This window comes from Xenopus laevis, chromosome 1L (assembly GCF_017654675.1).
Source record: "Xenopus laevis strain J_2021 chromosome 1L, Xenopus_laevis_v10.1, whole genome shotgun sequence".
Taxonomy (NCBI): domain Eukaryota; kingdom Metazoa; phylum Chordata; class Amphibia; order Anura; family Pipidae; genus Xenopus; species Xenopus laevis.
The window spans coordinates 90406595-90433102 of NC_054371.1; the positions used below are offsets into that span (position 1 = coordinate 90406595).

The 26508-nt window shown below is 39.0% G+C and overlaps 1 protein-coding gene across 8 annotated transcripts in view; it reads left to right on the plus strand.

Moving 5' to 3' along the window:
* ythdc1.L (YTH domain containing 1 L homeolog) overlaps positions 1 to 26078 on the plus strand; it is a 39300-nt gene extending 13222 nt beyond the window's left edge. For 4 of the 8 annotated variants that reach the window (XM_041581954.1, XM_041581967.1, XM_041581977.1 and 1 more), the window contains 11 exons: positions 3661 to 3755; positions 5443 to 5551; positions 9984 to 10101; positions 12662 to 12746; positions 14815 to 14981; positions 18300 to 18379; positions 20801 to 20837; positions 20918 to 20957; positions 21129 to 21191; positions 22549 to 22683; positions 25025 to 25441. In XM_041581954.1, coding sequence (XP_041437888.1) covers positions 3661 to 3755; positions 5443 to 5551; positions 9984 to 10101; positions 12662 to 12746; positions 14815 to 14981; positions 18300 to 18379; positions 20801 to 20837; positions 20918 to 20957; positions 21129 to 21191; positions 22549 to 22683; positions 25025 to 25246 — 1151 coding nt within the window. In that variant the 3' untranslated portion in view covers positions 25247 to 25441. 8 annotated transcript variants of the gene reach the window in all.
* Positions 26079 to 26508: the final 430 nt, after the last annotated feature.

The window sequence follows — 26508 nt, forward strand, 5'->3', positions numbered from 1 at the left end:
TTTTCTGCCAACAACTTTGCAAATTGAAACCGGACAAGATCATTAAAACCAATTGGTTAATGTGTTTTCATTGAAATCATTTTTTTTTCTCCACTCAAAATTCTCAAGTTATCGAGTTAAGTCTAAGGTAATCTTGCACAATTCTCAACTTTTTTTCCCTTCACAGTGGAGAAAACAAACCATGTAAACCAAAAAACTGTAAACAAAATAAAACAAAAAATAATTACCCAAAAATACTTTAAAAATAACTCTTACAGTAGTTTGTTAATCTTGGTAACATTTAATTTTTGCTGTTGTGTTTGTCAAAAGGGATAATGGGTATTGCCTCTAAAATTGTACACTGATAATTGAAGAGGCTTTTTGCTAAGCACACGATTTCAGAAATTAGGTTGTTATATGGCATATCTTACTATGGAAGCTGTAGTCCCATGTTGAAGAGTTTTCTTTTTTTGTGTTAGTTTTCATGGGTAATCAAAACAAGCATTCTTTATTTTTATGATAATTTGACCACTGGTTTACTCTCTTATTAATCTAATGGAAACCCTGCATCACCTGTCACAAGTATATAGCTGTTTTTTTTGGTAAACATCGGTCTTTTCCTCATGACTGACAGCCTTGTTTATGTGTACAGGCAGATTTTGACCCAAATTTGTGTTTTTTAGGCTAAGAATCAGCCTGGACAAGTCATTTAAGTCGGTGGCAGGAGGAATGAGCGGTGACAGGCATTCACCATTGATAAGCCTCGTGCCATTGGCCTTAAAGGAGAATTGAATCCCCACGGTCAGAAGTCTCCACTGGCCTCCCCTCCCTGCCTCCCCCCACTAAGTGTTACCACAGAATTGTGTCCCCTGTAGAAATACTGACCACACATGCAGTGTCAGCACAGAGGAGCTCATGAGCGCCATCTTCTGGCGCTAAAGTAATCTTCCTTCCCTTGCCGATGATGGTGCTCGTGGGCTCTACTGTTCTGACTGCTTGTCAGTAATCCTACGTGGACACAATTCTGGCGTAACACTAAGCAGGGGGGAGGCAGGGAGGGGGTCCAGTGGCGACTTTTGACTGTGGGGGGTTTAGTTGTCCTTTAAGTTCTATGGATAATATTACCTCATCAGAACAACCATGGCTGTTTTTTTTGTAGGGTAAAATAAGAAATATGCAAATGAGACAAAACTGCTTAAAGAAGAAGGAAAAGTTAAATCATTGGGGAGTGTCAAATGTTAGTCACCCCCCATTCATTGTAATCACTTACCTGCTACTCTGGGATGGTGCTCCTGTTAGCAGACCAGTTTAGGATACTTATGAGCAGACATCACTGAGCAGTCCTCTTTCTTTCACTTCTTCCTTTCTGTTTCTTGGCCGATATGTGCAGAGTTTTTTGCTTAGTCTTTTCACTCTACCAGCATGCACCCCCCGTTTGAAGAAACTCGCTCAGATGCACACTGGGTCTGTGCAGTTTTTTTTACTAACAGTTGCACCAGCCCAGGGTATCAGGTAAGTGGTTATAATTACTAGGGGATTATTATAATATAATTATATAATTACTAATTACTAGGAGTTAGTAAGTAAAGGTGGCCATACATGGAGAGATCCGCTCGTTTGGCGATGTCGCCAAACGAGCGGATCTCCCTCCGATATGCCCACCTTGAGGTGGGCAATATCGGGCTGATCCGATCGTGGGTCCTAGGGCCCAACGATCGGATCCTAACGATGCCCAAACGGGCGGTCGGATCGCGGGACCGCATCAACGAATAGATGCGGCCGCGATCCGACGGGATTTTCTGTCCCATCCGATCGAGATCTGGCCGACTTTCGGCCAGATCTCGATCGGTGAAGCCCGTCGCGGGGCCCCATACACGGGCCAATAAGCTGCCGACACGGTCTGTCGGCAGCTTTTATCGGCCCGTGTATGGCCACCTTAAGAGCTTTTCCGCCCTGGCCATTTTAAACTTTAGTTAAAGGAACAGTAACATCAAAAAAATTTGTTCGAATACAACAAAAAAAAAAACAATTAAAATTTAAAATTGCAAAGCCTTTATTAAGAAATAACTTACCGAAACTCCACTTCCGCTCCTCTTCAGAAAAGGCGACAGGGCAACCATCCATAGTGCGGCGCTGGATTTCTCCTCCCTGGCTAGCTCCCATAGTCTACTGACAGCAGGAAAATGTCCGAGGGTGCTAGAAAGCGGCCTGGCTGGATGAAGAGCTGAAGTGCCCGGTGTGCGGCTCCTTCTACAGGGAGCCCATTATCCTCCCCTGCTCTCACAGCCTGTGCCCAGAACATCCTTGTGCAGACCCCGGACTCCCTGCAGAGCCGGCGCCTCGGGGGCGATCTTGCAGGGACTCAGCCTCCTACTCACCTGGCCCTGCGGCAGCAGGCGATGCTTAGCGAGAGTGCCCCGGGGCGGGTGGCAGCGCAGGCTGCAGGGCTCACAGACATCGCTGATTGTCACTTCATCCCCTCTGGGCGCGTCTATCCGCGCAGGAGGAGTGAGTCCCGTGGGTGACTGCTGCTTCCCACCAGGCCCGCTACAATTAGCTTTTATACCATGATCCTCGGTGGTAGGTATCAGTGGGCGATACTGGGCAAAGAACATGTGTGTCTTATACCAGGTCTCTTCCATCCCAATAATAGGTATTAGGATGGCAGACAGGTTATTGAGCTCATACAAGACATTTAACCCCCTACTGACACATGATTTCAGCCATTACTGCTGGCTTTGGCTTCCACATTTATCTCTGGCCGTAGAGCTGTTTCCCCAAAATAAAAAAAAAAAAAAACGAATCTCTGCAGAGAACTGTTTTCCCCCCCATATCAAATGTTCAGAGGCCCCAGGTATGTCCTGAAATAATAATGGGAAAAGCTTATACAGTAGCTGCGACACAGTAGCAGCGATCTTTCAGACCTACCACTGAAGATCATGGGGCCCAGTGGGAAGCAACAGTCACCCATAGGACTCACTCCTCCTGCGCGGTTAGATGCGCCCAGAGGGGATGAAGAGACAATCAGCGATGTCTGTGAGCCCTGCCACCCGCCCCGGGGCACTCTGGATAAGCATCACCTGCTGCCGCAGGGCCAGGTAAGTAGGAGGCTGAGTCCCCGCAAGATCTCCCCCGAGGCGCACCGGCTCTGCGGGGAGTCCGGGGTCTTCACAATGATGTTCCGGGCACACAAGATAGACACAGGCTGTGGGAGCAGGGGAGGATAATGGGCTCCCTGTAGAAGGAGCCGCACACCAGGCACTTCAGCTCTTCATCCAGCTGGGCCGCTTTCCAACACCGTCCAACATTTTCCTGCTGTCAGTAGACTATGGGAGCTAGCCAGGGAGGAGAAATCCAGCGCTGCACTATGGATGGTCACCTTTTCTGAAGAGGAGCGGAAGAGTTATTTTTTAATAAAGGCTTTGCAATTTTCAATTTTAATTTGTCTTGGTGGTTTTTTTTCATTGTATTCTAACGAATTTTTTTTTTTTAATTATGATGTTACTGTTCCTTTAATTCTATGTGGAAGTGATTTATTTCCCACAGGATCACCATTTTAAGAAGGTTTGTCTTTATCAAGCACATTTACTCTATGCAGACACTTCTATCTGTTAACAAGGATACATTTTAATTAATGCAGGATTTGTATCCACAAAAAATGTTTGCCTTTTTATTTTTCAGAACGCACCAACAAAATTAGATATATACTGCAAGAAGCCAGATTCTTTCTTATCAAGAGTAACAACCACGAGAATGTTTCTTTGGCCAAGGCAAAGGTAATTTAAAATCCATGCATATTATTTACTTGGAACGTTTATTTAATGCATCACATTAATTTGGATGGGAAAGCACTGCTTGTGACAACCACTGGAACTCTCATGGCCATGGATGTTGGCATCAACTTTCAAAAAGCTTTTTGTGTTCAGTCTTAGCTAGTGAACTACCTAGAGAAAATGCTAATTGAGTGCTCATGGGATAATTATTTGATGCCGTTATACTTTCCAATAGGGGATTACCTTTCCCTTTAGTTTTTTATTTTGAAGAATCAGATGTTGGCTGGTAAGATTGTTTAGATACAGATTAACCAAAGAAGTTTTTTCAATAGGTGAAAAAAATTTCTTATTTATTTAAGCAGAAGGGAGGTACACTTTCCAGAAGCTGTTGCGTTGGTGCACAGCTCATTATGCTCATATAAAGTTTTTGCTAAATTAATAAAATTATTCCATGAAGGCTTAGATTTACAAATAGGTGGTGAGCTATGATTTGGGGTTCTCCCTGATGTAGCAATCACTGCAGTGAATATACACATAGAATGTTTTATTTTTTATCCTGTTTATAGTTCCAACATATGTACTGGCATGTTTAGAGAGATTTTTACTATTTGCTACAGACACAAACCTCAATGGATCTTATGATCTTAGTTTACTATCACAATCACACTAGACAAATACCCAAGTTTCTTAAGTGTGCTTTGTGTGTGTCTTACAATGCCAACACCATTATTGAACAAATTGGACCCATTAGTGCAGAGACACGTCGTCAGATTCGGGGAGATTAGTCGCCCGGTGACAAATCTCCTCTTCTTTTTGGCGGCTAATCTCCCCAAACTGCCTTCCCACCGGCTACAATATAAAACGCCAGCGGAATGGCACTCGAAGCGCTTCGTTTTCCGAAGTTTCCTCGTACGGCAAATTTGGGCAACTTCAGAAAACAAAGCGATCTGAGTGCCATCCCGCTGGTAATTCACATTCTAGCAGCGAGAAGGCAGTTAGAGATTAGTCTCCCCGAAGAAGAGATTTGTCGCCGGGCGACTAATCTCCCCGAATCTGACCGTGTGTCTCTGCCCATACAGAACCCTGCAACACCCCACTAGGAACCCTACACCAATTTGAGAATGTACCATACCAACTTCTGTACACAATTCTTTAGCCAGTTGCCTATCCATGTGCAATAGACACAAATATAGTTACCAGCTTGCACACCCTGGCTCTTCAAAACGTGTATTGCCCGGTGCTCGGCCGAGAGGGCTTCGGAAACCCACAAACTTCCAGCACGAATAATTCCACCGGCACACAGGTCTTTAGTTGCAAGCAGGGATAACCCTTGCTAAATTTTTATTTGCGTGATGCAACGTTTCGGGGTGAAAATTTAGCAAGGGTTATCCCTGCTTGCAACTAAAGACCTGTGTGCCGGTGGAATTAATATTGCTATCCATGTGCAAACCTTATTAAGCCCAACAGGCTTTAGTTTTAAAAGCAGTTGTTTATGCAGCACTGTATGAAACGCTTTGGCAAAATCCAAAAACCTTCATAATTCTCCAGAACATAATTGATAAATCAAACTTTTTTTTTCAGTAAAAAACTAAACTAATATTGCTATACTATTTTTTCTTTAGCAAGATATGTTTGCTGTCTTATAATGTGTGTAAATTAGCTAATCAGTTTTTGGTTTCCCCAAATATAGGGTGTTTGGTCAACTTTACCAGTTAACGAAAAGAAGTTAAATGCAGCTTTCCGATCTGCAAGGAGTGTTATTCTGGTGTTTTCAGTTCGAGAGAGTGGAAAATTTCAAGGTAAAGTTCTAAAAGTTTAAAATGTTCTATGTTTCATTCGTTTGTGTGTGTTTGGATCAAGTACAAGCTAATGTTTTATTATTACAGAGAAAAGGGAAATCATTTTGAAAAATTTTGATTATTTTATTATAATGGAGTCTATGGGACACAGGCTTTCGTGTGTGTGTGCGTGTGTGTGTGCGTGTGCGCGCGCGCGCGTTTGTGAAGTCGCACTCACAGGACTTAGCAGAAAAAACTATTTATTAACAACTCCCTCAGAGGCGCAACTAACGTTTCGGCTGATTCCACAGCCTTTCTCAAAGTGCAAGAACAAACAGTCACCATCTTGAATGCACACAATGGCGGGAACAAAACGTGACGTGCAGGGTGGGTGTGTCGTAATCACAGTATATATACGAGCTGCGATGAAGATCATAATGTTACACACACTAAACCGTGTAGATATAGTGATTGAGCATGTCATGCTATACAGGAAACCATTTTAATGTAGCCACTGTAGCCATATGTAACAAAAAAAGTCAGGGAAATAATGAAACAATGTATACCAATGAAATAGTGAAGTCTATAGGGAAAGCTGCGTGAATAAGTGGAAGGCAGAGGTTGAGTGTAGGCAGAGAGCAGAAACAGGGTATAGATAAAGAGAACAAACTGTGAGTGTCGCGTACCTAAAAATATGTTGGAAATAGATCCGCTGGCATGTACAGATTGGATACCCGATGGCGGGTTCGCCATGTCGGTCAGATATTGGCGGTATAAGTAAGCATGCATCAAGGCACATATAGCGCTGTATCAATAGTAAGAACAAACTGGACCAGGGTGTTAAAGTCAGAGTTTACCCTAAATAAGGGTACTGGTACAGGATTGCTGAGCCCAGTAAGAAAGGGTCAAGCAATAGATATTATGGGCCTGGGCGTGTAAAACAATGTAGACAAATAAAAATGAAAAATAAAATGTAAATAAAAATGAAAGAATGACAAAAATAAAAATATGAAGATAAATATAAAAAAGCCAGAACTATGATCAGAGGTGCGGTACGATACAACCAGTTGAATGTGAATTTAGAGGAACGAAGCACTAAGACACTTAGGTCTGAGAGCTATGGCAGAACATACAAACCACCAAGAGGAGGATATTAAGAAATGGTGAACAAAAGGCTGCTTAGAATCAATAGGGCATAGACAAGCCATATATATTATTATCTTAACATTAGAGCACAAATATCAATTTAAATCATATATGCACATGTCATAATCGCTAAGCTTGATCAAGCAGAATGTGGGTAATCCGAAAAATCCTTTGAGTATTAATATCCTCAGAACCAAACGGGGGCATCTGTTGGAACAACCTTTTGGTCAGAGGCCCCACCGTATAACAAAGGAGGTCCCAGGACCACAGGTGCGAACCCGCCATTCTGTGTATTTAAGATGGTGACTGTGTTTGTTCTTGCACTTAGGAAAACGCTGTGCAATTAGCCGAAACGTTAGTTGCGCCTCCAAGGGCGTTGTTAATAATTATTGTTTTTTTTCTGCGAAGTCCTGTGAATGCGACTTCCTACTTCAAACAATACTTTCTTTTTTATGAACTCTACTTTCTTCGATCACTTTGCTGCTTATCTTCCATACTTTCTCTCCAGTGAGAGACCTGCTCTCATTTTAGATGACTTCAGCATTACCATTGACAACTCTGCTTCTCCTGCCACCTCTAAACTCCGCTCTCTAACAACTTAATTTGCGCTCTCTCAGTGGACCGACTCACCTACCCACCTCGAGGGTCATTCCTTCAGATAACTTTCACCTGCACTATCACAACCATCTCTCTTTACCCACATGTACAAAACGCCTTTGATCCACAACAATTCTCAACAGTATCAACACAACCCATTTCTCATATTAACAATCTTTCCTGTCCCAATATGACCGCTTCTCTCTACAACGATTCTCTTGACTGCCTTGCTCCTTAAACCACTTGTCACAGCCGACCAGCTAAACCCCAACCCTGGCATACTAATGCAACTCGGTACCTCAGAATATGTAGTAGATCAGCTGAACGATGGTGGAGAAAGTCACAAACTGATCCTGACTTCATCCACTTCAAATTCATGCTTTCCTGCTACAATCAAGCTCTTCAGCTAAAGAACAGTACCTCTCTTCTTTGATATCCACTCTGTCCTCTAAACCGCGCGACTGTTTGCAACATTTAACTCACTCCTATGCCCCCCTCCACCCATTAATGCAACTGCCCAAGATCTTGCTCATTTCTTTAATAGAAAAAACGATCTCGTTAGGCTGAGCATACCGTCTGACAACAATCTCAGACTAATGTGCAGTCCACTCACATCCACTTTGCACTCCTACACCCCTGCAACACTAGATGAAGTTAGCAAACTTCTAGCCTGCTCAAAACCCACAACCTGCTCCCTTGACCCCACATACCCTCTTGCCTCCTATATCCAATCTCTAATACACTCTCTCCTGCACTTACCCCCCTATTCAACTTTTCTCCATCCTTATACAAAAAAGCACTAATCACTCCTATCCTCAAAAACCTTCCCTTGAACCCAGCTCTCATCCGGTTTCCCTTCTTCCATTCAAATCCCAATTACTAGAAAGGCTTGTTTACAATCGTCTGATCCAGCATCTCACTCACAACTCCCTTCTCGAACCCCCTGCAATCTGGCTTCTGCCCAACACTCAACTGAAACTGCACTCACAAAAAAAAACAATGATCTTCTACTGGCAAAGTCTAAAGGTCACTATTCCATACTTTGCCTTTGACACAGTTGACCACACACTCCTCCTAGACATTCTATACTCAGCTGGCATTTGTGACACTGCTCTTTCATGGTTTACATCTTATCTGTTTGACCGTTACTTTAAAGTTGCCAGCTCTAACTCTACTTCTACTACGTTCCCTCTCTCTGTCTGAGTTCCTCATGGCTCTGTTCTAGGCCCGTTTGGACTTCAGTATCACCTTTATGCTGATTACACCCAACTCTACTTGTCTACTCCTGATCTTTCTAATTCTGTCATTTCCCAAGTTAGACATTCTCTCTGCAGTTTCCTGGATGTCACAGCACCACCTGAAACTGAAACTTTCAAAAACATTATATTTCCTCCAAGATCTTCCCCTGTCCTTCAGATATCACTCACAGTAAACAACACCACCTTTCATTCCACCACACACGTATGCTGCCTAGGAGTTATCCTAAACTTTCATCTGTCTTTTTCACCACACATCCAAACACTTGCAAAATCTTGTCGTATTCAACTGCACAACATTGCCCGAACACGACCATATCTTTCACAACTCCAATCTGTTCTAAATGCTGCTGCTAGACTCATTCATCTGTCTCACTGCTCAACATCTTCTGCTCCCATATGCATGTCCCTTCACTGGCTCTCAATCTCCTCTAGAATCAAATTCAAATTACTAACACTCACATTCAAGGCCCTTACTAATGAAGCCCCCCCCCCCCTATATTTCATCTCTGATCTCCAAATACACTCCTTTACACAACCTTCGCTCTGTTTCTGATCTTTGCCTCACTTCTCCTCTCATCACTTCTGCCCATTCTTGTCTACAGGACTTCTCTCGAGCTTCTGCTTTTCTCTGGAAATCTGTACCTCGAGCTGTCAGACTTTCTCCTTCTTTCCAAACTTTCAAAACGCTGCTTAAAGACCCACCTGTTTAAAGAAGCTTAATGTATCTTAATTAATATATCTTTGCTGTATAAAAAAATCTCAAAATTGTTTCTAAAATCCTAATGTCTCAATTGTACCCTCCCTAACCTTTAGTTTGTAAACTCTAATTTATAGGGCCCTCTAATCCAATTTATCAAGCAGAAAATAAGGTTGGCCTGTAATATAAGGTGATGCCACAAGGCTGATTGTTAAATTCTGATACTCGATGCACTGGTTGCAGTACTTCCATGAAGTAATTTGGATTAATTACTAATCAACCTTATATTGTGACTTTTATATTGTATGTGTACTGTATATTTTGAGTTGGCCCCTAAGCTCAGGCACAAATCTTCCCTGCTAAAGGGCAGTAGTTGCCTTGGGCTGGTATGGAATCCCAAAACATAATATATAACATTTTTAGCCTACTTCTTGGGTTAAGCTTTAGTTCTCCTTTATATGAAGCATTGTCTAAGAATTTCTATTGCGTTGAGCCTCTCTGGGGTGGGGGCAGCACTAGTGTTTGGGGAAAAAACTAGGCTAGACTCTACTAGACAATCCAATACCTTTTTGGAAACTTGCCACTTGAATACGGTGTGGCAAGTACGGTTGAATATGGTGTCATTTTACATTGTTTTCTGCTTTTTCCCAATCCTGACCCTTTAAAATGTAGCATGTTATAAATTTCCTAAAAGTATACATTTTTGTTTGGATAGTCTGAGGAATACTTATAACATTGTTGCATGTTTTTTCAGGATTCGCTAGGCTGTCCTCTGAGTCACATCATGGCGGGTCACCTATTCATTGGGTGCTGCCTGCCGGAATGAATGCAAAGATGCTTGGGGGAGTCTTTAAAATAGATTGGATTTGCAGGTATACAGCATTCTTTGTTTTTCTGCTAAAGGGTCTTGCAAAATGTCTATAACCCTTTAAGAATGAAGAGAGACATTTCTCTGGAGCAGCATATCTTTAAAATCCATGAAGATGGGTAACTTCTAGCATCATTAATTTTTTTGTAGTGATACTTTGTATAAGTTTTTTTTTTATACTCTGTATTTGTGTTAAACCTATTTTTCTATTTTCTAATGTTTGGAACTTTATAATGTACCCTTTTATGACACTATAAATATATTGTTGATCCTTGCCCCTCTGAATTTGACATGTGAAAGGTTGAGTTTCTGTTCGCAAATGTATGGTGATCTTTGATTTTCGAATCCTTTTGAGTAGCAGCCTATTTTTTGGGTTTCTGCAAATAACTGTTAATGATCATTTGAATTATTTCTATATGAGCCAGCCATGGAGAACCAGTCTTTTATTTGTTATATTCTTAGGGCAATTTTACACAGGGGATTTGTTGCTTGCTTGGCAAAACATCCAAAAATATCTTTGTTCTGCAAACAAGTCTAGTCACGTTAAAATGCCAGAGGAAGCATTTTTGCACATTTGTAAAGTTATATTCTGTTGTTTTGTTGTCTGTGCAAGAGACCATTTTGCATGTGTGACAAAACACACTGCATGACGTTAAACTTACATCAAGGGGCAGAGGGTCGAGTTGTCTTTTCCACGAAAAACAAGAGTCTTTGAGGCTATTTTCCTATTCTTTACACATGGGCTTGGTATCCGATTGGTATCTGATTTCCTCCTCACAGCTCAAACCCTCTGTCTCTATCAGCCATGCCTGTGTAGCTCCTTGCTCCTCCTACAGGCCCCTATTTGTGGCGAGGCCACATAGGCCCAGGCCTAGAGCGGCACATATTTCGGGCGGCATGCCGCCCAGCCAATCTATGGGGATGCACTGCACGCCAGTGCACTTGCGCCTGGGTGAGTAATGCGGGCGGGTGCCAAGGGGCGCCTACCCAGCAAATCTGGCGCTTCTCCCTCGCTCCCCCTCCTTTCCTTTGCTGTAATCTGAGTGGAGCAGGCAGCTAGACAGGGCAAGGAATTTAGGTAACACAAAGCTGATATGGCTGCTGTGATCTTAAAGGGGAACTCCAACTTCTAAACCAAAAAGAGGCCCAAATAACACCGAAACCCCTAATATACCCATCACATTTACCCGTTTCTTCAAAAAGTATGAATAAATGCCATATTCTATGCTGAAATCCAGCTGGTTAACAGTTCTCTTTCTGCATCATTTGAAATCCTTTCAGGGAAGGGACTAAATTCTAACAACTCCACATCTTACAGACAGCATGCAGGAATTACATAACCAACAATGCATTGCACTGTGATGTTCCCTTTCTTATTTAAATCAAGTGTGGAGGTTGTGGGATTTGGAGGAAGCAGGCTGAGGACAGATTGCTGCTGATACAAAGTAACAGTATTCAACCAGCTCAGCAAAGGAGTTAGACAGATCAGCAGGAGAGCAGGGAGGGGGCAAGGCTTAGGGAATTGTCCCAAACCACAAAAAATCATGAAAAGTCTGAATATTTTTTAATTGATGTATATTGCAAAGTTGCTTGAAATTGTTTACTTTTCAAAAAGCTTAGGTTATATTTGTAAGGAGTTGTTTACTTTTCAAAAAGCTTAGGTTATATTTGTAAGGAGTTCCCCTTTAAGCACATTGAGAGAACTTATATGCCTGTTTACTCAGGTATGGTAGAGCATTCTGCAGAATAAATATAGTGTTCCAGCTTGCACTATTGGTAATAAAATGCATTACAAGCTTTCCTTCTCCTTTAAAGGAACTGTAACACCAACAAATGAGTGTTTTAAAGTAATGAAAATATCATGTACAGGTTAGGGACCTGTTATTAAGAATGCTCGCAACCTGGGGTTTTCTGGATTACGGATATTTTCGCAATGTGAATCTTCATACCTTCTTCTACTAGTGTAAACATAAAATAAACCCAAAAGACTGGATTTTCTTCGAATAAGGATTAATTATATCTTATACCTTAGTTTGGACCAAGTACAAGATGTTTTATAATTACAGAGAAAAAGGCAATCCTTTTTAAAAAATTTGGATTATTTCATTATAATGGAGCCTAAGGGAGATGGTCCCATACATGTACTTTTGCCCTGCTCTGGTAAAACAGATCTGCTTCAGAAACACTACTATAGTTCTTATAAACAAGCTGCTGTGTAGCAATGGCACAAATTGAAAAAAGGCTATGAGGCACAGGTTAAACAGTGTATAACAGATAACACCGTTATGTTCTACAGAGCTTATTTCTCCTTTGAATTACTGCCCCCATTGCTACACAGCAGTTTATTTATATAATTGATATTATAGTGTTTCTGAAGTCAACACAGCAGTTTTACCAGTGCAGGGCAACACTGCATGAAATTTTATTACTTTAAAACACTAATTTTTTGATGTAACTGTTCCTTTAATCAGAATACAGGACAATACATTTGTTTGTTCTCACACAAATAAGCTTAGTTAGATTTTTTTTTTTCTGTGAAACTTAAAAAGCTTTTATCTTTCCAGGAGAGAACTATCATTCACCAAATGTGTTCATCTAACCAACCCCTGGAATGAACATAAACCTGTAAAGATTGGACGTGATGGTCAGGTTAGACTTGCTATCCAATTATTTTGATCTCATGAGAATGGGGGAAAGGGGGCTATGTATAAAAATAGCGAACTAAGTAGCTGGTTAAACAAAACGGAGTGCCATATTATATGGTAATATGAAAAAGTTTGGGAACCCCTCTCAGCCTGCATTATAATTTACTCCACTTTCAACAAAAAAGATAACAGTGGTATGTCTTTCATTTCCCAGGAACATCTGAGTACTGCGGTGTTTTCTGAAAAAGATGCATTATTCAGTTGTATGAAATTAAATCAAATGTGAAAAACTGGCTGTGCAAAAGATTGGGTACCCTTGTAATTTTGCTAATTTGAATGCATGTAACTGCTCAATACTGATTACTGGCAACACCAAATTGGTTAGATTCGCTCGTTAAGCTTCGGACTTCATAGGCTGGTGTGTCCATTCATGAGAAAAGGTATTTAAGGTGGTCAATTGCAAATTGTGCTTCTGTTTGACTCTCTGAAGTGTGACAGCATGGGATCCTCAAAGCAACTCTCAAAAGATCTGAAAGTAAAGATTGTTCAGTATAATGGTTTAGCGGAAGGCTACAAAAAGCTATATCGGAGGTTTAAACTGTCAGTTTCAACTGTAAGGAATGTAAGCAGGAAATGGAAGGCCACAGGCACAGTTGCTATAAAAGCTAGGTCTGGCAGGCCAAGTAAAATACAGGAGCGATATATGCGGAGGATTGTGAGAATGGTTACAGACAATCCAAAGATCACCTCCAAAGACCTGCAAGAAGATCTTGCTGTGGATTGTGTATCTGTACATCATTCTACAATTCAGCACAATTTGCACAAATAACATCTGTATGGCAGGGTGCTGAGAAAAAAGCCCTTTCTGCAATCGCGCCACAGTCACTTGTATGCAAAAGCTCATTTAGACAAGCCACAATCATTTTGGAACAAAGTGCTTTGGACTGATAAGACAAAAGTTGTCATTTGGTCATAACAAAAAGCGTTTTGCATGGCGGAAGAATACTGCATGCTACCTACTTTCAAATTATGTGGAGGTTCCATCATGCTGTGGGTATGTGTGGCTAGTTCAGGGATTGGGGCCCTTGTTAAAGTTGTGGATTCGATGAATTCAACCCAATATTAACAAATTCTTCAGGATAATGTTCAAGCATCAGTGACAAAGTTGAAGTTATGCAGGGGTTGGATATTAAAACAAGACAATGACTGTAAACACACTTCAAAATCTACAAAGGCTTTATGCAGAGGTAGAAGTACAATATTCTGGAATGGAAATATCATCCAAAATCTATGGGATGATTTGAAGCAGGGTGTCCATGCTCGGCAGACCTAACGTTTAACAAAACTGGAGAGATTTTGTTAGTACGAATGGTCAAAAATACAGCCATCCAGAATCCAGGCTGTAGGAGTCTTCTAGAGGCTGTTACATTTGCAAAAGGAGGCTCAACGAAGTATTGCTGTAATCTCTCTTTTGGGGTGCCCAAATTTATGCACATGTCTAATTTTGTTATGATGCATATTGCATATTTTCTGTTAATCCAATTCTGAAATACTACTGTTTCCATAAGGCATGTTATATGTTAAAAGGAAGTTGCTTCTTTGAAAGCTCAGCCAATGATAAACAAAACTCCAAAGAATTAAGAGGTGTTCCCAAACTTTTTCATATGACTGTACATACATTCTTGAACAGTAGGAGCAGTAATCTCAGACATTGAAATCCACTTTGGGTGCATTCCAGAATGGCCATTTTCCATCAGGAGAGTCTTCTGCATACCAATAGTAGAAGGATCCCCCAAAAGCTCCTTGTCAGCAAAGTATATGTCTAGTAAACCCAAAGCAAGATAAAGGGGAGTTAAACCATTCTTTGAAAAATGTTTCACCGATCAGCTACTTGTGAAAAGCATCACCTTGTCTCTGCTTTCAAGTCTGACTAAGGGCTTCTTGTATTTCTGCAAGGGGTAGGTGCAAAGTATTGTGTTGTACATTGCCTTGCTGGCTTAATATAATATATATAATTTTTTATTTTGTTTAAATAGTATATTTGTTTGGTTTAAATTGGTTGCTGTTTTTAGGAAATCGAACCTGATTGTGGAACCCAGCTCTGCCTTCTATTCTCAGCGGATGATTCCATTGACTTGTATCAAGTCATTCATAAAATGAGGCATAAGAGACGAATGAATTCACAACCCAGATCGCGAGGAAGACCATCTCGCCGTGAGGCAACACGAGAAGTGGGAAGGTTAGAAACGTTCTTTGGACTGATAATTGGCACTTGTGCTGGAGTAACATGATGGACACCACAGCACGCATTTTTGGCATGGCATAATGAAGAGCAAAAATCCTCATATCAAGCTGCATGGCGGAGATTGTGGCTTTATTGAGGATTTCATTTTGGTCCCATTTTTTCTCTCCTTTCCTCCCCCCTTCCCCCATCCCTACTATTTTTTTTTTCTTTTATCGAGCTCCACGATTGGTTACCTACTAAAGGGAACATGTACAGTGGAGAGGCATAGATTTAGAACAGCATAGAATAGGTATCTGTAATAAAGAAAAACAAATCAAGGCAGAAAACTATTCTGAATGTGTAGACAGAATGAAGTTTTGGTATATACCCATCTTTCAGAAGGAAAGTATGTTAATTTTTTTGTTAAAAGCCTTTTCTTTCAGGTAAATTCCTGGATAACCTTTATCAGATATGGGACTTTTATAAAGGATCTATAATGGTGTTGCAGAAGATGCCAACTCCTCTTGAGGAGATAAAGCTTAGAAATGTTGCTTTGTTTTCAAGAGGAGCCTTGTTGGGACTATTTCCATATGGCTTCACCATGATGTTTTTAGAAGCATATTTCAGAAATGTTCTCTATAAAAATACCACAGTGAATACATCTTGCTGAGCTCCTGAAACCACTTTAGGTTCTGTTCAAAGGGGAGCATGTTGCGCTTGGAGATCTGGCAACAGTGGGGCTGTTGCTGTGTCTGTACATCCCTTCCAGAGATGCTGGCAGTACCTGTGGACTATAAAAAAAATAAATAAATTAGTGGATCGTCATATTGTTTTTTCCCAGCTTTATGAACTATACGCCTTACCATATTCCAGGATAAAAGAGGGTTACACAATTGGAGAAGGCTTTCAAAGAACTGATGTTTAAAAGCCCTTCCGCCAATCACCCCTTCCCGTGTAGGCTAATTACATTGAGATAATTTGTACAGGTTTCTTCTAAAGACTGTGTTGTTTGATACTTTGCAACTTGGGTAAAACAGTGGTAGGTAGAGAGCAAATTCCAGAGCCCTTAATTCTGTCATCAAAAAAGGACACCACCGTCTAGGTAGGAGGAAACCATGAGCCCCTTATTTCATTTTTTTTTTATTCCTTTAAATGGACTGAATGCAAAGAAGTAAGCTTAAAAGGTTTCCTTTACACTATGTATTACAAGTGATTTTTTACTCCAGTTTTGCAATGGACTGCAAAATATACTTTTAACAGCACCACACCTTCTCAGGTCCGCCTTGTATATGTGCGGCTAACAGCTTAAAATCGTTAGTGGACTACTATATGAACTGTTGCTATATTTTATACCGGTCGTTAATGCACTCAAAACTACAAGAAAGCGGTATGTTTCCTTTTTAAACCAGCTTTTCTTTTTTTTGCTAAATGTGCAACTGATTTGCTTCTTGCTCAGTGGGGGAAAAATTAGACCTAGTGTGTGGGAGTGTTAAGCTATAAGTATGAATTGGGGAAGTTTGACTAGTATTCGGGTAAGGTACTTTGAAAAGGTTTTTGAAAGGTTTTGTTTTTCTGTGAATTATTCTGTGTACCATGGTAAAACGAGTACAGCCATCTCTCAACATTTTCCTCAAGTGGATTTTTTTTCAATTTAAAGGATCTGTCATGGGCTGATTGTATGAATTGTTTTTTTCCCCAACATCGTGTTTTTATCTAATTAAATGTAGTTTTATAAATATTCATTTAATCGCTGCATCTTTTGAATGTTTATTAACTATGAGTGCCTCCTTGAAACCCAGACATCTTAGCATTTCCAAAACCAGGTTTACTAAATGAGTTAACTGGTAGGAACTTCCCTTCAGCAGAATAGTTGACACAACCATGCAAGATTTGATTGCTGACTGTAACTCCAATGCCCTAGCACATTTATGAGTTTGTCAGCTGTTAGAAAGCAGGCAGCAATGAGTCTGTTTTCACTCATACACTCTGCCTAACTCTTGAACTGGTGCAGGCAGCATACATATTTTCAAAAATCTGTTTTGAAGGCACTTGTATGTTTTTAACAGTCATAAAATGCACAGCTAATTGATATCTTCTTAAAATACATTTAATGAGATACGATCATGAGTGTCTTTAAAAGTAATTGCACATCACCCTCACAAATATAGATTCCAATTAACTAACTAAATTTGTGGAGTATGTGCAAATAAAATGCTATATAGCAATTCTGCAAGAGCTGCAGATAGACACAATCGTTATAAGGTTTGCTTGTCATTGCTTTCTCCTATGTACAGTACTTCAAAGATGCTATGGGTTTTTGTTTTCTTTAATTGTGTTGACTGCATTGCTTCTACTTATTTTGCCGAGATGCAAAGTTTAGGACTGATATACCAAAATGAAGCCAGTCCGCACAGAAGCATGTATGAATCTGTTACCTCAATGCAGCGCTGTCCATCTCCAGGCTTTAAACTTAGTTATGCTAAAGCCACACAGATCCTAAGCAACCAGAAATACATCTTACCAGTGTGTATGAGAAAATTGCTTTTAACTCAAGGTTTAAAAGATTTGCTTACATATGTGTTTAATCCATTTTTAGCCCTTTAGAGCTTGAATTTTCCGAAGATTCTCAGGTTCCTGGTTGCTATTTGATACCAGTAAACCTAGACTTGCAGTCACAAGGACACATGGCATTAAAAGGGATACATAATGAGCTATAAATGACTTGCATTGCTAGTGCGTCTTAATATTAATATACATGCTTAAATATCATTTATTAATAATGTTAAAATTGTACCCCTGAGTTAAAGCAATATAACTTGCTATTAGCCTCAAAGTTGTTGATTGGTAAGATCTAGTTGCAGTCTACAGATTACTAATCTGCATTTAAATATATAGATGTTTTTTGATTTTATTTTATTTTTATTTATTTTTTTTGAAGCCTGGCGTTGATCAGCCCTTTTGTAAAATTGACATTTCTAATATATGGTACAACTACCATAAATTGAAACAGACTTCCGTTTAAAGAATTGTGCACAGACAAGGGGAATAGCCTCCAGTATTGCTGATAACTACCATGGTTTTTTGTTTTGTTTTTTGTGTCATTTTTAACTTCACTTTTTGATATATGAAAAGACATATTCAACTGGTTCAGCCTTTGAATAGAACTTCTACTAGCTATTTTTATTTTATATTTGCTGTTCCATAATAATACAGAGTAGCAAAATAGTTTTTTTTACATATGAGTAAGGTTGTGCACCTCACACTTCCCTTAAAAGGTATGGACATGATGATCTGCAAGTTTTTTGTTTAATTTGTAACATTTAATTTGTGTAGGCGTCAACCAGAAGAGTATGATATTCATAACAGAAAGAAACCAAGGATTGACTATCCTCCTGAGTTCCACCAGCGCCCAGGTCAATATCTATTTTTAAAGAGGAATTCAAGCATAAATTATTGAGCAGGGGTATTTCATTACTGTACTTGTAACAGGTTTTTTTTTTTATGAAATTATCATTTTTCAGTATAACCAATTGCAAGAGATTTGAAAATATCACTTACTATTTATTCCAATATTAAACACAAATCGTTATTAAGCTTAACTGATGAAATACAAGTATTGGATCTTTTATCCACAATGCTTGGGACCTGGGTTTTTCCAGACACCGTTTTTTTGTGTAATTTGGAGCACCATACCTTACTATCAAACCTTGTACAACAGGGGTACCCAAAAGATAGATCGGCATCTACCATTAGACCTTTAGCTGCTGATCAGTAGATCTCAAGACAATGTCAACAAACAACGTATTTAAATCACCCTACCATTTCATGGTTTTTATTATTTATTATGTTAAGGTCACATAAGAAATACAGTAGTTTGTTAAATATAGCAATATAAATGTTCCCATTAATTTGTATTTAAGTAACAAATACGTATTAAAGCATGGAATTCAATGCTAACAATGCCTTTATGGATGTAGATCATAATGGGACATTATCACCAAAAGTAGACCTCACATTAGTAAAGTATGGGCACTCCTGTTGTACAAGGTTTTGTTGTATTACAGAAAAAAATATATTTTAAAAACATTTTTCCATAATTCAGTTTTCTGTATAAGGGATAAGAGGTCCCATACCTGTACTAGTGTGAGAAAATATGATGTTGCTATTGCACGTGTTTGTTTCCAGTGCATGTTCAAAAACACTTGGCGAAATTTCTTTCTTTCTTTTTCAGTTGCTTTTAGAGATTAGCCACTTTTAGATGACATGCCATTTTATAAATGTTGGGTTATTTTGGCTGCAAAAATAAAACACGGTGTACTTTAATAGTTAGGCATACCACCACTGCACAGTTTGCCTTTTATTGAGAGCCCAGTTTGTTTCTTCAAATGTTTGCATAATATATTTTGTTTTGGCTACAGTGGAAATTATTTCTTTGGCAGAATTGTCTACCCTTCGTGCATGCCTAGACCGCCTACATCTGTCAGACCTCTCTTGAATCAGATTAGTATTCACTGTGAAACCACACAGTTTGGCTCAGTTTTGCAGATTTCCTTTGAATCTCTTTGGCCACTTAATGAGCCCTAGGGAAGTGGCCGGTGGGGAGATTTGTTGTCCGTAATTTAATATTCGCGTCTGCGAAAGACAAATCTCCCAAAAATGCGTCTCCATTGGAAATAATGGAAATCGCTGGCGGTAAAACCAGTGCATCTCTTTGTTTACCAAAGTTGCCTCAGGAGGAAATGTCGGGAGACTTCCCAATATGTTGGTTTTGCCTTCAGCTATTTAAGTTCTTTCCCATGGAGACACATTTTTGGGAGATTGTCACCCGCAGTGGTGCATAAATAATCACGGGTGACAAATCTCCCCATTGGCCACTTCCCCTTAAATGTCAGTGAGGCATTACAACATTGCTAGCTGTGCCTCAAGAGAAAGTATTGTATTCTTGGTGATGGATTCTATCCATTTCATAACATTAGAGGGTGGCATAGGTAGTCTCTTATGTCCATCTGACTATAACTTGTTTTAAGTATGTTCTTACCTTCGACAATATGTGGCAAGTGATACTTTTAGATATACAATACAATACATACTTGGTAAAGAAATCTGCCCATGCAAAATTGTAATTTTTTTATATACAGCAATGTCTGATCTGCAGTCTTAAAGGAAAACTATGCCCCCAAAACACAATGTAGGTCTCTATTAAAAGATACTGAGTAAAACAGCTCATGTGTAAAACCCTGCTTCATGTAAATGAATCATAATAATATACTTTTTTAGTAGTATGTGCCATTGGGTAATCATAAATAGAAAATTGCCATTTTAAAAAATAAGGGCCGCCCCCAGAGATCGTAAGATTCACTGTGCACACATACAAACCACATGTAAGGTCACATGAGCAATTAACAGACAGAGTTCTGCCTTTTGCTTCCTCACTTCTTCCTGTTACAGTTAGTGTTGTAGTATTTCTGGTCAGGTGATCTCTGAGGCAGCACAGATAGTCACGAAATGGTGGTTCAAGGCAAGATATGTAAAAGGGCAATATTTATGCAAATATATATTCCAGTTTGGTAAGATTCTTTAATATGTCATTCAATTTGATATAAACTATCTGTTGCTTAAGTGTTCATTTTGGGGGTATAGTTTTCCTTTAAGATCACCTTAAATATATTAAAGAAATGCAAAGGGTGAGGGGCATTCATTATTGAAGGCAGATCTGTGCATTGTTTAATAGGTAGTAAATGGTGCGATCTGGGTCTTAATGCAAATGAAGATACAGTTTACGTTTTATTTCTGTTATTGTTAGTAGTAATATTTTTCTAATACATTTTAAACAGGTTTTGTCAAGGATCCACGTTATCAAGAAGTTGACAGGTAAAATATTCTGATGTGGTCTGTATTTGTTTGAAATTAAAGTATAGCAAGTTGCTTATTTACTATTCCCTTTTTTGCAGAAGATTCACTGGTGTTCGGAGAGATGTTTTTTTAAATGGGGTATGTTAAGATAAAGTACTACCTTGATAACATCTTTTGTTGTCATCTTTGGCTCTGTGCCACCTCAACCTTTCTCCTGTTATTTTTTTCTATACTGGCCTCTTGCCTCTTTTAATTGCAAGCCTGTTCGGTAAATATCACAATATTTACACTTTTTTTTTCTTTTCTTAGTCTTACAACGATTATGTAAGGGAGTTTCATAATATGGGCCCACCTCCACCATGGCAGGGAATGGTTTGTATATTTACATTTTTATATATATATATATATATATATATAAATATAACAAAATCGTGGATGATACCCGCACTCCTTCACATGTAGTTTTTGCCGGGTGCTTGGTCAAGTTTAAGTATATAAAAAATTGTAGAAAGGACCAGCACTCCGTTTTCCAAAAAAGTTCAATGATTTATTCAAAACTCAGTGTCTCCAACGTTTCGACCCTCTTTGGGGTCTTTATCAAGGATAAAGACCCCAAAGAGGGTCGAAACGTTGGAGACACTGTGAGTTTTGAATAAATCATAGGAGCATAGGAGTGCATGTACTACTGTACATGCCACTTCTTTAGTTTCTTTTGCATGTTGATTGTCTGATCGTCTGAATCATGCCAGCTAGTTGGATTAATGACCTGAAAACAAACTTGGGCCAAATGGGGCCTCCTCTTCACTCAGTTGTGGGCAGACTTCACTGACATAACCTGCGAGGGGATAAAATGGGTCAGAGACAACTTCAAATGTTAGCATTGATTATCTTTTCAAAGTACGAGTTGCAGAAAGTTGTTTTTTTTTAATTGCCCGGTCATATTTGGTCAGTTTTCAGAATGTGAACATGCCCTTTAAAATCTCTGTTTTGACTCTGCCCATCACAATTTTTTTACCATCAGCAGTTGCTTTTGTCTACAGTTGTAATTCTTCTGCAGCAATTCACTTTTGTCTTGCCCTCTAGTTTTATTACAGAAAGGTTAAATTGATGAAACTCTGACATTATCAGGCAACAGGAATTGAGCATTTATACAAAGTTTGTATACAAAATAAACTTCTTGGAACGGAAAATATCCTTATAATGCAAGGAAATCATGCTTTTAATGTGAAAAGGAATTAATGACTACAGCCTGGCAGGAATAAAATACACACACAATACCATGAATAACCCAATTTTTTCACATTGACAATTTAATTCCAATATACATGAATGATTTGAGGTTAAATGTAGTTATAATTGGAGAATGCAAAAGAAAAACATGACCATTTACAAACAGAGTAGCTTCCATTATACTTTTTGCTCTTTTTAGATGAAGGAATAATATGCAAAAGCGTGCTCATCACAAACTTTGTTCATTGCAGTTATGTTAAACAAGGCGTATATTGCCTCTAAGTATAATAGAAAATTTAAATAAATATTGCTGTATGACTCCTTGTGTAGTTTGTGCAAGACTAGCAAAGCTAATTTAGCAAGCGCTAACATTATCTGGTGTCAGTGTGAGCGAGAGTGTCCCACATATCATATTCACCAGTGTACATATTTTTAAAACCATGCTGTTTATTTTGGATCTATTCGTTGTCTGAATTTATTTTTTCATTTTTTTTTGAAGCAACCGTATCCAGCTATTGAGCAGGCTCCTCATCATCCTTACTATCAGCATCATGCACCGCCACCTCAAGCACATCCACAGTTCTCAGGTCATCATCCTGTTCAACATGATGCAAGATATCGGGATAAACGGGTTGTAAGTTCAATCAAGCGCTATAAATATGTTTTTTTAATGATCTAGAGACTAAGTGCTGGAGAGATTTTTAAATACCTTTTTAGTCATTTTTATACTTTACTCAAAAAGGCAAAAGGTTGGCACATCTAATTAAGAGACTGACAATTATACTATTTTAAAGGAATGAAATGATTCTGAAGGATTTTACAGATTTGTGTAGCTTCATTTAAAGCGGGCAGGTAGTCGGTTAGCGTAAGTAGATAGGCTTTTGATTTTTAGAAGCCTATTGCATAATAAACACCCATCTCTGCCAGGGTTAGAAGCCCTGCCAGACACATAAAGAAGAATCAAAATTATAAAAAGTATACTTTTTTCATATAATTGCTAGGAACAAAACTTTTATAGCAGGTTGATAAGGAGAGTTTGTCCAATTTGACCATCTTTTCTGACCGTGTGGGCATGGAATGTTGAATACAATGATTTGGGAACCATTTGCAAAATTAAATATTTACATAATTTTGTTAGTGAAAAGCAATAAACTGCTGTAGACATCTGCATGTTAAAAAAACATATTTGCAAATGTTAATGCCCAGTTACATTTTATTTCATGAACACAACATAGAAATAACAAAGAAAGCAGTAATTGTGGCACCTGTTCAGAGACTCTTTTACATTTCCAAGGAAGAACACTGTTTTTGCAATGTCCCTGGTCCTAATTAGCTTATTAGGCATAAATAACCATTAGGAGTTGTCCCCTGTTGACAACAGAGAGCTTTATAAATCCTGACATCGAAAACTTTGGGGGCTGTCACTCAACCATGCAGCAACTAAGCAGCTGAATATAAGCAAAAATAAGGCTAATATGATGCCAACAAATCGGGTTACCGCTATAGAAAATTATTATTATTATGAAAATTGTGCTTCCAGCTCGCAATTTCCATTTTCTGTAATGTCATCATTAAATGGCAATTAAGGGAAACTGCAAGTCAAAGCAATCTGTAAGACTAAGAAAACTTGCAGAGAGAACTCTTAGGTTGGCCAGGCAAATCTCATAGGACTGCAAAGGATCTGCCTGTTCCACAGTGCAGCATTGCTTGCACAAACATGATCTTGCATCTGGAAAAAGAATTGCCTGCAACCTCATCTCAAATGCCAACATCTGAGGTATGAAAAAATAGCATCTAGACACGCCTGGAGGCTTTTTAGAAGCAAGTGTTTGAACACCAAAGGTTTGATTAGGGGGAAAAAAGGAGCAGCATTTGATAAAAAGAAAATGAGGGTAGATATATTGTACTTTGGGATTGTATAGCAAATTTTGAATAGTAATGTGAAAGTCAGCCAAGAAGTTGAATAAGAAATGGGGATGGTTCCTACAACAAGACAATTATAATCAATGCATCAAAAGCCACCTTGAGCTACTGTCCCCTAGCTTAAACATTATTTAAAATCTATGGGTTAGTGGTGTAAATTTTGGGGGGGCACAGGGTTTTTTTTCCTTCTATAGTTATGTGACTGCTGTGGGTAGATATTGAGCATCCAAGTTGGCCCAGCAAGATCTTGGAATTATAATTTATCTGCAAGGAGGAATATGCCTAAAATAGCTACATGAATTAAGACAATGACTATGAAGATTTTCAAAAAATTCCTATATCCTATGGGCTTTGTGGGGTCAGTATGTATCCGAGTTTTAATGCAAATTTAAATAAAATATTTTTTTAACTGAAGGAAAAAGCCTTGGGACAGTTATCTTTGGATATAGGAATTTTTCGCATATGATTGCCTTAGGCTTAATTAAGGCAGAAATCAGATGTGGACTCCCAATTGATGAATAATATATGAAGATTTTCAGACTGAATTAAAAAGAATTAAGACTGATATCTGGATACAAAAGATGTTTACAATGAGTCTGTGCCAAAGGGGGTGTAACTAAATACTGTCTGACACAGGTGTCCCAATTGTTGCCCATACCACAAACTATTTTCTTTTTTTGTGAAATAAAATGTAACTGCGGTAATATTTAGTTTGGCTAGAGGTACCCACACTTTTGCATTTAACTTTATGGTGATTGCGTCTGGGTTTCAACAAACCATCCTGCAATCCTGTTTTAAAATTCTGTCTGCCAATGCTCTGTTGGCTGGGCGCATAGAGCTATGGTGAAGAGGAACTGAATTTCCTAGATGATCAGTAAGTGTATGTTCTAAGTTTGCATACCACGTGAAAAACTAAAAACCGTTTTGGTTTGCAGATAAAAAGCCCTACTGCATTACAGAAGCTCTGCTTCCTAAGGTTCTTTGAGCATTGCATACTGTTTGTGCCTGTGTATGTTGGATATGCTAACCTTTTTTTTCCCCCCAAATAAAAGCATGACTATGATATGAGAGTGGATGATTTTCTTCGACGAACGCAAGCTGTGGTGAGTGGAAGAAGAAGCCGACCCAGAGAGCGTGAAAGAGAGCGAGAAAGGGAACGTCCCAGAGACAACCGACGGGACAGAGGCCGTGATCGTGATAGAGATCGTGACAGAGACAGGATGCGCGATAGGGACAGAGGGGACAGAGGAGATAGGGGCAGATACAGGAGATAAATTTCCTGGCCAGCACTGGTTATGTCCTTTATGAACTTTAGCTTGATATTATCTCCTTATGCGTTTACAAAATAGTGACATTTCTGTTCAATCTGTCGAAAGCTTAGAGAATACTGCTCCTTTTATATCATTTGATCCTCTGTTGTGCATGTGCGTATAAACTGGAGAAATATTAAAAAAAAAAAAAAAAAAAAAGATGCTAATTAAAAAGCCCATACAAGTGCAAAGAAAGCCTAAACAGTCTTTGGTTAAGTGTTTATCTCACAGGTATTTCATACCAGCGTTTTTGTTTATTACACCACGGGCCGTATCCGGTATACCCTGGTTTCAAAGGCCTCTGATAAAAAATTGGTTTGTCATTAACTGCCTTCACACATTTCCCTTTTACTTTGAAGTTAGTGAGGAATCTGTGATTATAATGCTGCTATGAAGTATGCAAATTCTGAAGTTTCGGCTGATGAACATATTGTAGACACAATTCTCTCCTTTTATCCTAGTACTATTTGGCAATGATGAAAGCACGTTGCCAAGTTTTTTTTAACACTTGTTTCTCTAAAAATTTGAAACTCTTCACTCGTCGCAGTTGCTGACTTGTGGAGAACGAAAATAACTTATGTGCTAGAAAAAATATTTTGACCATGTTTTCTCCTCCTATCATTTTGTACCTGGCTGATAACAATGTAATTTAATTTGTTACTGCAGTGGTTTTTTTAAGCCATATGCTAGCAGTTAAGGTATGTCCTCTGCTACAAATGCACCTCTTATTTTGTGTAGTCTTGTACCATTATGCGTTATTTTGTGCAGTTTTATAATAAAAGCCACTGTGAAATTATTAAAGCATTGTATTTTTATGACTCCATGCCTATTAATGGAAAGTGTGTAGTTGGCTTATGTCTGAAACGGTAAGCACTGAAATAAGAGGTTCACCTTTTAAGAAGTCAAAAGCTAGAAAAAACTGAAAAATAGTGTTGCGTTCCAAGATTGTTAATCGCAGCAAAGTGATTATGTAAAATCCCATTCAAGATGTATTTTCAGTAGTATCTTGTAGAGCTAATAATTCTACCCAAATCTTCCCCAACTGACATCCTGGGCCCCACTAGGCTAAAAATCAGATTGTGTGAGGTGCAGTTTTCTAGGCCGTAGCCCTTATAACTGGAGTCTCTATTTTTCAAAGGACCTTGGTAAACTTACATTAAAGGGTGACGGCCCTTATTTTTGGGAAACACAGCCTTGTAATTTATAGAAGATTAATTTTTACAATA